This window comes from Sorex araneus, chromosome 3 (genome assembly GCF_027595985.1).
Source record: "Sorex araneus isolate mSorAra2 chromosome 3, mSorAra2.pri, whole genome shotgun sequence".
NCBI classification, from domain to species: domain Eukaryota; kingdom Metazoa; phylum Chordata; class Mammalia; order Eulipotyphla; family Soricidae; genus Sorex; species Sorex araneus.
This window is the reverse complement of record NC_073304.1, coordinates 148,226,442-148,238,396: the sequence shown is the minus strand read 5'-3', so window position 1 is coordinate 148,238,396 and position 11,955 is coordinate 148,226,442. Positions and strand designations below refer to the sequence as shown.

The 11,955-nt window shown below is 50.0% G+C and overlaps 1 protein-coding gene across 1 annotated transcript in view; it reads left to right on the top strand.

Moving 5' to 3' along the window:
* Positions 1 to 2,422: 2,422 nt before the first annotated feature.
* The window catches only part of TBX15 (T-box transcription factor 15), a 152,332-nt gene continuing 142,799 nt past the window's right edge, over positions 2,423 to 11,955 (top strand). The window contains exon 1 of the mRNA XM_004614428.2: positions 2,423 to 2,627. Within this exon, the coding sequence (XP_004614485.1) occupies positions 2,423 to 2,627 (205 nt within the window). The remainder of the gene's footprint in view (positions 2,628 to 11,955) is intronic.

Here is an 11,955-nt window from a genome sequence, read left to right as displayed (position 1 = left end):
AACAGAAAGTCATTGCAGCTCAGTCACACTCCACCCCAAGGCTTTTGCCAAAAAAGCTGTGTCTTACCACTTCGGTCCTATCACCCGGGCTGCCTGCATTTGCCCAATAGCACTGTGGCAGACAGTGCTCAGTGCCCAGGATTCTTGCAGTGCTGCTCCATGACCTGCAGCCTTGAGACAGGCTCCTTGAAGGTCCTGCTAGCCAAGCCTAAATGGCATCACACTCGTCTAGTGGCTTTTGCACCGTTTTTCTTTTACATTTGCTGTGCTGCTAGCTATTCCTCTTCCTAGCTGAAGTTCTATTTGAAGGTCTGCAAAAACAGTCTTTGCCCTGGGCAAAAATATATACAATCTTAGTCTCTCCAGTGCCAGAGTACTTCCAACCATAATAAATGCACTGGATTTTGTGACAGTAATCATGCTATAATGAGGCATTTCAGAGACCCAGGACTGCCCTTTTCCTCCAAAAGTGGGGGAAAAAATCGGTTCTCATCCCAGAGGCCTTGACAGGCTGCAGCTCCCCAGATAGGTCCGGCGCCCGCCCGCCAAGGAATTCTACTGAGACTTGTGTGGTGATATCTTTCCTCCACCGCTCACTCACAACCGGGCACAGGGGTCTTTGCCCTGGGATAAGCAGCTTCCCAAGCGCTGTGTTTCGGCTGTGCTCCGGGAAACCCGAGATCGCTTTCCAGCTTGGCAGGGCTGAATTCTCGGCCCGCTAGAACTTGCTCTGTGCAGGACTGCACTCCGGGTCTTCTTGTCGCCGGCGACTTAACCTGGGAGGAAGTGTGGGAAATCCAAAAGACCAGAAGTGTTGGATTTGGAATTCCTTAGAAATCTCAAAGGCCTCACGATACTGAAAGACAGTTTTCTTTCTTTCTTTGAAGAGTGGAGGGAGGATCCGAGGAGAGGGGAGAGATGGGCTCCAGGAGGCAAGGGAATCGAATTTGAAGGGAATTTTTTGAAAATAAAATCTCTTCAAAGCTCCTGACTGCCTCCAACCAGCCCCTTCCCGTGAGTTTTCTAGAGCAATGGGCCCGAGCAGGCGAAGTCCAGCTCAGCGTCCACGCCAAACAGAAGGCCCGCATTGACTGCGTGTGGGCCCAGCCGGGAACCGCCCGCTGATGGCGCGATAAGCCCCGAGCCCGGAGCCCCCGGAGGGTTTCGGAGGGTTTCGAGGACCCCTCCAGCAGCTAGAGCTGGAAGGAGGGGCAACCTCCTTTGCATTCAAGACGCTAGGCAATCGCTCATTTGGGGGTATAGTTTGATTTTCTTCTCTCTCACCCTCTCTCCCTCTGTCTTTCGTTTTGTCCTAGCCAGAGTGGCTTAGAACGCTTTTGACTGGAAAAATAAGAACCTGCGTGGCGAAACCCAAGCAGAACCAGATCTAAGAAAGAAAGAAAGAAAGAAAGAAAGAAAGAAAGAAAGAAAGAAAGAAAGAAAGAAAGAAAGAAAGAAAGAAAGAAAGAAAGAAGGAAAGAAAGAAAGAAAGAAAGAAAGAAAGAGAGAGAAAGAAAGAAAAGCTTCTGGGGATATACTCCAGAGTGCCCATTTTCTATCGTTTGGGGACCATCTGATATTTTGTCAGAGCCCTCCAGTTGCAGATGTTTGTTTAAAACGACTCTGAGCTTGCGGTGTCTAAGGACCTAGTCGGTTTGGGTAGGAAAGAAAGGAGTTTGGGGACTGGCTAGAGTTGATCTCAGCACAGATCAGACGGCAGCTTCCAACTTTGCTCCACTCTGTGGAGGAACCCGTGGGGGCACCGGGAAGCCAGGGGTTAACATTGGCCCAAGTGCATCCCGGGGACAAGCTGCGCTGAGCCTTGGCCGGAGCCTCAGTCTCTCCGCCGCTCTCATTGGCCGGTGCACTCGGGGTTTCTCCTGTTCCCTCCTCGCTATTGGTCGGGGGCTGGTTCTTTTCCCCTCGGTCTGACTCTTCCTACCCCCTCCCTCTCCCTCGCCCCTCGGACAGGAGCGCACCGCCTGCCCCCCAGCTCCTCGGGAAGGGAGGAATTTAGATGTGGGAGGGGGGCACTTTCCCAGAAACTTAGATCAGAGGAAGGACGAAAAGATAGAGCGAGAAAGAGGGAGAGGGAGAAAAGGAAAGGAAAGGAGGAGAGACAGAGAATTTCGAAAAAATGAAGCCTAGTGGGCGCAGCCTGTGAGCGCCTGCCCCGGTGGATGGGAAGCAGGAGCCGCGCGCTCATGCGGAGGGCTGGCGGCGCGCGGGACGCTCGTTCCTAGCGGCCGGGGCAGCCGGGGGCTCCGGGCCGAGCAGGCGGCGCGGGGCGGAGGAGGGTGCAGGGGGCGGGCGCCGGGATCCGCCGAGCAGCTGCCGCCTCTGCCGGGGCGGGCCCGGTGGACGCCAGGAGTGTCAGGGCTCAGTCGCGGGGCGAGCGGGGGCCGGGGCGCGCGCGGCTAAGATGAGTGAGAGGAGAAGGTCTGCAGTCGCCCTCAGCTCGCGAGCACATGCCTTCTCCGTTGAAGCCCTGATCGGCTCCAATAAAAAGCGGAAATTGCAAGACTGGGAGGAGAAGGGGCTGGACCTGTCTATGGAGGCGCTAAGCCCCTCGGGTCCACTCGGAGACACGGAGGACACGGCCGCACACGGCCTGGAGCCTCATCCGGGTGAGTGTGGGGGACCGGGCGCGGGAGCGGGCGGCGCGGGGCCGCGCGCGGCGCGGGGAGAGGACAAGGCCCTGTTTGCCGACGCCCTGTCGGGTTCCAACGCGGCTTTCTTTTCCTTCGCGCAAATACCTTCGATCTCCACTCGGTTCGCCCGTAACCAGTTTGGGCACCATGGCCTGAGCCTCGCAGTTTTGTCGCCAGCCTCCCTGCAAGGGGCCTCCTGGTTTGCACTCGCTTTTCACAGGCCAAACTGCGGTCTGGCGGGTGCTCCGGGAGACCCAGGGGCGAGGAGGAGCGCAACCTGTAGACGCCTGGCGGGGCTGGGATTCACTGTCGAGAGCTCAAGGACTGGTGCGTAGATCTCGCCGGGCACCCCACTCTTGAGACATGCCCAGTTTGTCGCACTTTGGTCTTCAGTTCGGTTCTCGCGCCTCCCTAGCCGGGGACTCGCGTTTCTCCCACTCACTGCGAGAAGGAGCAGAATTAACACTTCGACTCCGTTGTCAGTTATGTAAAGAGGAATGCGTGTTTAGACCCTTTCACCTGGCGGGGGGGGGGGGTCACATTTCAGGACTCACATCTCTGAATATTTGGGGGTAGGGGAGTGGGGAGCGGTGCGACTGGGTCTGGGGTCTATGCACGTTATATGGACACAATGAGCTGCGCGCAAAGCACCGGGGAATGTTCAAGCCCATATTCCAATAAGCCCAATGGTGGGGTGGGGGAACAATGTAACGTTTTGTGTTAAATGCCAAGATTTCAACTGTTCAAACAGCCTCGGGAAACAGCTGTTGTGGTAAGAATTGTGTGTCTGTGTGTGTGTACACGCGCTCTCTTGCGCGCTTGTTCACATACACACGCACGCAAGCACCCACACGCTGGCAATTTGGGTTAGCTTCCGAAACTTTCCTGCCAGGAAACCCCCTTAGGAGGTGTCCCGCTGACCAGCCAGAGTTGGGGAGTTAAACTCGGTGGCCTGGCATGCTGGGGGCCGCTGCGGGAGGGAATGGGGACCCTCAAACGCGGGAGTGACCAAGGGTGCAGGATCTTGTGGCTCAGAAGCCTGGAGTGTGGAAAGCTGGCCGGCCCAAGGAGGGACAGCTGTCGCTTACATTTTTTCTTTGGCCAGTGACAGTTCAATTTCCATGCTCCCGAGGCTAATAATAACACGATTAGCTGGTGACCTGCAGAGACAGAGTTTTATGAATTCTCCGTGTTTTTGTGGCCCGTTATGGTATTTGACTTTAATGCTGGGGAATTATTTTTATTAGTCGATGAAAAGAAAATTAAAAGGAGATTTATTTCGCTTAAGTCCGTCCCTGTGTTTGGATGTGGGTGCCTGTCCACGCATGTCCTGGTGTGGGCAATCCAGAAAGGAACGGGTGGCTTGTGTGTGTTTACTCCCTCGCTCCCTTGTCCCCCCCACCCCCCAATACCAAGTCAGACTTGCCTCACCGAATTTATTTGTCAGAATTGCTTAGGTCCTCACCCAGTTTGGTGGCAGTTCTTTCAGGCCTTAGGACAACTCAGGGTAGGTTGTTTTGTTTTCTTGCCGGAGAAAAAAGCCTAAGTTTCTTGACTGCGTGGGACAAACACACTATTTACTGGAAAGGGGGGGAGGGTCCAGGTCACCCAGAGTCGTCCTAGGCTCAGAGATCAAAAGACCAAAAAGCTTCGGGTTTTATCAGAGCCTTAACTGGCAGGGTTCTCTCTGGCCCTTCTCAGCCCTAAGAGAGGAGAGGAAAGTGAGGGTTAGGACAAGGTGTAGCCACCACAGCAGCACCAACAGATTCAGAGTCCACAATGCCGCCCTCTTGCTGGGGAGGTATGGGTACCAGAGAGGAGAGCCTGATGCTTAACTGACCCATTCCTATAGTCTTTAAAAAATGTTTTTGCATTATTTTGTTTAAAGGAAAAGGTGGGCATTTAGATTCAAAGAAGACAAAACAAAATAAAATGGAACAAAATGTTTGTGAGACAAAGGTCTATCCTGGTGAGGAAAACGCCAGAAGCCAAGAACAGTTGTGCGCCTTTTGTCGAAGGAGCAGGGATGCCACCAGTGCAGGAAGGCCAGGCTGCTGCTGTACCTCCAAGTTGGAACATCAAGGAGGTGAAGGTTTTCTTAGGAACTGGATGCAGCACGGGAAAGACCTTGCAGAACTGGGACCAGGAGGCAGGCGGGTCCTGCTAAGAAATGAGTCCAGGAGGTGGCAGAGCTGTAGCCTCCTGGGTACCCACGCTAGCAAAAGTTGAGGCCGGGGTTTCGGGGCCCCTCAGCGCCTTTCCCTCTATCTCCCCTCTGATGCAGCACCCAAACAAATGATACAGGGCGGCATTTAACAGTCTGTCTTGCGGCAGTGGGAGGGGTGGCTTTGCCGTCACTTTCATATACCTAAGGCCCGGCCCGCTATCTCAGTCTGGCTGCGCCTCACAATTTTAAACTTGTTTCACCACATGGAGAGAGGGTCCGATCCAACGCTTGATTCGCGCAAAACGAGAGCATTAAGAAGTCAGTATCAGGGAAACACAAACTCACCCAGCAGAACCGACAGCTACAAAACCAAGCGACTCAACACACAAGCACACATCGGCGGCCCTAGTCGGGGGCATCTCTCGTGCGCGTACCACCCCATTCGCCTGACTGCTGCCACCGTTATTGGCCCGCGCCATCCAAGCCTCATCAGGATCCTTGGCAACCTTTGAGTTAGATTTTAATGTTAAACGTTTTATTCAAAGCCCGGGCTTTGGCCTTTTCATTTTGCCTCCGGACAGTGCTAGTTTTGCCTGGGGCCAAGTGCCCGCAGCTTGTGGCTCCAACCTGCAAACCGCAGACCAGCCCGGTCTGTGTGCGTGTAGTAGGCACGCACACCCGAGGACACACAGTATGTATTGCAAGAAATTTCCACCAAGCCCGGTGGCCCGGAACACCATCTGGAGAAGGGCCAGCCTAGGTGTCTCCCCAACGCTCTGCATCTTCCAGAGAAGCGGCTGTACTTCAACAGCCGCGCGGTGGGGTGGTTCTGCAAGCTTGTCTAGGAGCTGCCGCTTCTGGAGCCTTCTCGCCTCGGCCACCGCTGAGCAGTTACGGAGGAAACTTTCCAGCCCGGATCGTCCGGAACAGCTGCTCGGGCTGAGGCCTTGCAAGTATATTTCAGGCACGCAGCGGCGCCATCTGTGCCCCGAGACCAGCCACAGCTCCAGAGGCCTCCCCAGCGCCACGGTGGGCCTTTCCCTACACATCCACAGCCCAGAGCAAGGGAAAGCATTCAGCTCTTCTGTGCGGGCATTTCCTGCCCCAGCCCGCGAGGCTTGAGCCTTGCAGCCGCCGGGTTCCGCGCGGCTCAGGGCGTTGGCTTTCCCTGCGCGTGGGCGCGCAAAGCCGGGGCGCCCGAGGACTCGTGGGCTGCGCGGCTCTGGCCCTGCGCGCCCACCTGGCCTCGGCCCTAGGAGCGAGTTATCCGGGAGGTGGGAGAGAGACCATTTTCCGTGGCTTCCTCCCCCACCAGAGAAAAAGAAACCCGTCCGGCGCTCTCGCTCACTGTCTTCTTTCGAGTTTCAGTGGGTCACACGAATTAATCTGCCAGCGTGTGACTATGTGACTTGTTTGCTCGGAATCAAAACGGCAAGATTTGGATCCCGACATTACCTCTCCGCCCACCCCAAGTCCCCGAAGGGAAACACTGGGTGGAAATGGGTAAGGTGGCTCTTCGCTGACGTTTAAGGAAGGAAGAGGAAGCAGAGTGTGAAGGCGGTGGGGAGAACGTGCTCGCGCCGCGGAGGGAGCGCCAGGGACAGGCCGCGGGCCTGGACCACGCGGCGGGGGCAAGTGGCGCGCGCGGGGCGCGGTCCCCGGGAATCTGCTGGGGGTCAGCTCGGGTTTGTCCGGAGTGTGTGCGCTTCTGACCAGGGCAGGCCTCGCGGGTGTCCGGCCAGGGCCCCCGCGGACAAGCCAAGTGTGGCGCCTACTGAGAGCGCGCGAATCTGCCACGCTGGAAAGTGACCTTGCGTGAAGGGGACGGCCCAGGCAAGCTCGGAATTCACCGTGGGCTAGTGAGGGTGGTCGTGCCCTCGCGGGGGAAAGCCCAACGCCTTTTGCTATCGCCGGGCAGCCGCCGGGGCGGGGTGGGGGGGCGGGCGCGGCGCGAGGAGCGCGGGCAGCAGCGGCTGCGGGAGGGGAGAAGTTCGTTGTGAAACACTCGCCCCGGCACAGGGAGGCCCAGCAAGAAGCTACTAGGAAGAAGGGAGTCATTCGAATCCTCTCCAGGCTGTGGAAGGGCGACGGGGGAGGACAGAGAACGGGTCCGGATGCCCACAGTTTGCGCCTGCGGTTTGCACCCCGCCGCTCTCTCTCCTCCTCGCCTTTGGCAGGCCGGGGCTGACTGTGGAAAGGATGCGGGCAACAAGCGACCAGGTGGGGGCCTGCCCCGCTCTCCGCCTCCACCTCTGCCTCTCTCACCGCTCAACCGGTCAAGCTTAACGGGGTGTGTGTGTTGGGAGTGAGAGTCTCAAGGGTGGTGAGGAGGCTTTTGAAAATCAATTTATAATTTTGGGGTTGTTTATGATTTGGATTTCGCATCTTCCCACACTTCACTCAACACTAGTTTCTTTCTTTCTTCATATGTTGGGTGGGGGGAACACATTCATTTGTGCTTAGGGGACCACAAGCTTCCAGGCATCGAACCTGAGCCTCTGGCCGGCAAAGCATGTGGTCAGCCCTGCTAACTATTTTGGAGACACTACCTCCCACCCAGCCATTGCTCTTTTGTAAGAAATATTTTGTGTTAAGAGCTAGCCTCCTTGGGTTTCCTGATTTTATAGGTAGAACTCCCAGAAAGAAACGTTCATGAGGTAATGTAATTAATACAGGGGGAAGAGGGAATTATGTCTCTTATATTGGAGTTTAGACCAAAGTTGTTATATTGCAACATAACCACTGCTGCCCCTCCATCTCTCCCCACCATACTAGTCATTTTAAATGGCATCATAAACATCTTTTAATTGTTTAGTTTAACATTTCTTCATTAATATAAGCAGCTCCTGAAAATTCAGTGAAGAATGATAAGACTAACCTGTGAGCCCAAATTAAAATAATTTGATATTGGTAGTTTGTGTTCCTTGCATTTTTTGGTAAAATTTTCTTTGAGTGTGTGTGGATGTAAATTTAGTGGAAGTAAAATCACTGTCATTAACCTTGCATATCCAACCATAAAGAGTTTTGGCTTTAAAGACTGACATGTTTTGTTCATCTAAATTTCTCCAAGGGCTTCATTAGTATTAAATAATTAATGTTGAAAAATTGTCGTATTAGATGAGAATACTTTTTAATTTTTAAATTATTATTATTATTATTTTGTTTTTTTTTTGGTCACACCCAGTAATGCTCAGGGGTTACTCCTGGCTCTGTATGCAGGAATTACTCCTGAAGGTGCTTTGGGGACCATATGGATGCCGGGGATTGAACCCAGGTCTGCCGAGTGCAAGGCAAATGCCCTCCCTGTTGAGAGCACTTTTTTTAGAGATTGGATTATGGATTTTAGTAGAAGTTCTTTAGTGACTGGAAGAAAAAAAAAGAGCAAGGCTGGCCTGGAATTACAAATTCCACAGGGGTAAAGATCAGGTTGACATTTCACTTTTCTTTCTGGGAATGCAGAAATCAGTGCAATGATTATCCCAAGGGTATAGTTGGTTATTGCTTTCTTAGTCCCAAAAGACAAAGTAGTTTAGCCATAGAAAATATTTAATTATTTTCCTTCTAGTTTTAATCTGTTGGTATACTTTTCCACAGGGAAGAAGGATCATTTTCCACAATGAAAGGAAGAAACTGGTGGAATATAGAATCTTTTCCCCTTTTTTTTCTCATTCATGTGGTTTGTTTTTGCTTTGTTCTTTCCCTTTTCTAGCGAACTTTGAATTTTATAAGTGCTTGTCAGATATACTCAAAGGTCTGCACTGGTAACAGTAATTAGCAAATTTATAAATTAGGGTCAGTTTATACTTCTTTGGGCAAGGATAATCATTAGTTAATTTAAGTGAGCCCCTTGCTCCCAGTGTCATAGGTGGAAAATGAGAATCAGTCGGGAGGGCCAGAGGTGAAATGGGAAGAGGTGGGAATTTAGGCAACTAGCAAGGACAAATCAACATTAATTCACTGCCATTTTAGCGTCACTCTGAGGTCAGACATTTTGCAGACTACAAGCTGATGAGTTTCTTTTTTTAATACTTAAAGTGCAAATAGGCCTTATAATCACAATTTTTTATTCCGTGCTATTAAAAAAACATCAGCCAATATGAACATTACTTTTATACATATTGAAGGCATTAAAGTATTAGATTATATGCACGTGTATGTATATACATTTCCAATTCCTATCTGAACATTATAGTTCTGAATGGGACATAGATTAATATTTCAGAAAAAAGGAATTTTCTTTTCCTCTTGGTTGAGTCAGTTTAACAAATTACCAAAAACTTAACGAGGCTGAAAAGTTGTCATTGCTAGGTATCACTTGAGAATCCAGACTTGAAACTTTGCATCTTTGCTGCTTTTATTTAATTCTCAAATTAATGGATGATTTTGACCAAAGTGGTAGAACAAACACAGGAAAATGAAGCCTTATTTTCAGTTGCACAAATGTATTGAAAAGATTAGGAAGAGTGAAAATTTAACTAAATTTGAACATTTTATTTTGTGAACAATGCTATTTCATTTTAGATGGAAAGTATATGCTCCTTGTATTCAGAGGAGTAATTTCACATTCTTCTAGTAATGTCGATAGAAACAATAATTTCTATTTATTATAAAAGAAATAACAAGAGAAACATTATAAATTGGAAAGGTAATTTAAGAACATACGAAATGCAAAAAGTATCTTCTTATTTGTCTTTTCATAGCTTTTACACTGTGTTTTTTGAGGCTGAGAAAGTATTTACTGTTTCCAAATTGCCACTGCACTTTTTAAAAGGATTGAAAAGAAAAACACCTTAATTTTGGATGACACAGATAAAATGCGCCTCCTACAAAGACAAAACAAAACAAAACAAACAAATGGAAGCCCGCCCAATATCACAGGTAACCACAAACTTTCCAGAAGGGCATCCTTAGAGGTTCTCGTACCTGTGGCAGCCTTAAAGGATCAGTGCCCAGTTCTTAGCAGGGTGAGTTCTTACTCCCAACCAGCTCGGTCTTTTCTTTACAGTCTGAGAACCCACGTGTGGGCTGACCAGAGCCCCAGACTGGACCCCTAAAAGCTGTTGGCCGTTCGCTTTTGCCTCGCTCCACCTAGAGATACTGTTTCTCTCTTCCAGTTTCTACACCCCAATTCCCCTACTCTTTCCCGAGGAGGGAAGTGGGGGCGCGTCCTTTCCCGTGACTCCGTGCCTAGAATTTAGGGCGCTCGGGTGACCTTCCTGCAGGCGCGCGCAGGGCCTGGCCGCTGTCTGTCCGTGGCGTCGGTGGGTGCGCATGGCCGCACTGCCCCGCCGTGGTGCGCGGGCCGGGACTGGCGGGTGATTCGAGGCTGCCTGAGGACCCGGTCAGGACCATTACAGGCGGGAGTCCCGGGCCCTCCGGGGACGGGTGGGTGATCGCTCAGCTGTAATTACATCCCGGAGCTTTGCGGTACTCTGGGATCATCTGGAAGGCCCAGATAAACGACCCCGTTTCCTCCCCCACTCAAACCAAACGAACCAAAAAAGCACAAGCAACCCTAGGATCTTACACCTCGAGCCCCGAGGGGAGTTTGTGCTTTTGCTTTCATCAGGCTGAACAAATTTCCGAAGAATCAAACTGACTTCAAACATGAGCAATTAGAAACCAAGAATCCCTCGGCCTGAAGAACTTTTAATCCCTAACCATTTCCAAATGGGTAATTCTAAGGTCACTAAACATTACACAGCCAGTCCCCTAAAAAGGAAAGTCACTCTGATTCTGTCGGTTGGGGGACAGAAAGGATCCCGGGGTGAGCACTGGCACTGATGCCACACCTAGGAACCGGGGGTGTTGCTCACGGAGAAAAAGGGATGGCAATTTCTTCCACCCCCCTCCCCCACACTCCTCCCCCTGCTCTTGAAGATCAAACACAATGAAGTAATTACTGAGAAAAAAAAATGAAGGAAGAGAAACAAAAAAGAAGAAATCACCCAACTTTTCAGAGTAGATGGGAAAATGGCATGCTTCTGTATCTGGCGAGAATTCTTTTAGCTGGCAGGGACTGCCTCCAGCATCCCCTCATCCTCACTCCCAATGTTCTTAGCTTTAGGTTGCAAGGGGCACATTTGCAATGCAGGGCTTACAATGTGACCTGAGTGGTTTGGCTTCCGTTCTAGCTCCTGAAAAATAATTGATTTTCCTAGGAGGCCATGTAGTTCAAGCGTCAGTTCCCTAAGAGTGAATACAGTAGTGCTTTTCCTGATTGAAACCTATTAATTTGATTTATTTTTCACAGCAAAGTTGGAGAGGGGAGGTGTATAGACACACTCTCACACACATTGTATACATATGTCCTATTTAGGGGAAAAGGTTAGGTAGAAAAGCCAATGAGGAAGCCAATCTTTCAGAGGAGTGGTGAATTGTGAAACAGTTCAGAAACCTTAACTGTTTATGTGTATAGTCACGAATATTCACTCTACTACTAAACTATCAACACAGGCCCTCAGAATCTAGATTATATTCACATATCATGGCTAGACTAGCGTAAATTAGATTTAGACACTCTACTGATGTTTTATTAGTGTTGGAACCAGACACAACTGTTTTAAAGGCAGGAGACACAGAAATGTTGAGGAAAATGCTTTAAAGTTGTTTCTTGATGTGGCTTCAGTTCTTGCTTTGTGAAATGAGGAGAAGACTTAAGTAATCTTGAGGCCCCAGTAGGTGTAAGTTTCTATGTATCTATTAACCTTTAAAAATAATTAAAAATTTCTTTTAATGCACCTAGGTTAGAATTTGACTCATCTCCTTACTTTGTTCGAACTAGGGACGTTTTACTGCAGTTGTAGAAAGTAAGAGTAAAATCAACATAAGACAAAAGCTTTTTTCCCCAATTTTTTTATAGCTAGAATTAAGAGCATTTTTAAAGCCCTTGAAAAGATTTTTAGATTAATATCACATGTTCAGAAGTCCTGGGTCAGTGATTCCTCATTCTTTGTGTTTGATTTAACCTATTTTGCATGTGTTGTGTGTGTGAATGCCCATGAGCTTCCTGCCAAAAGAATGCTATGGCATTGGTGAATGTAAAGGAAATGCATTTATGCATTCAACATTTTTTTGTGCTATTCTCAGAAATAACGGAAAGAACCATGAACTTGAAATATGAGCACTGAGGAAAGC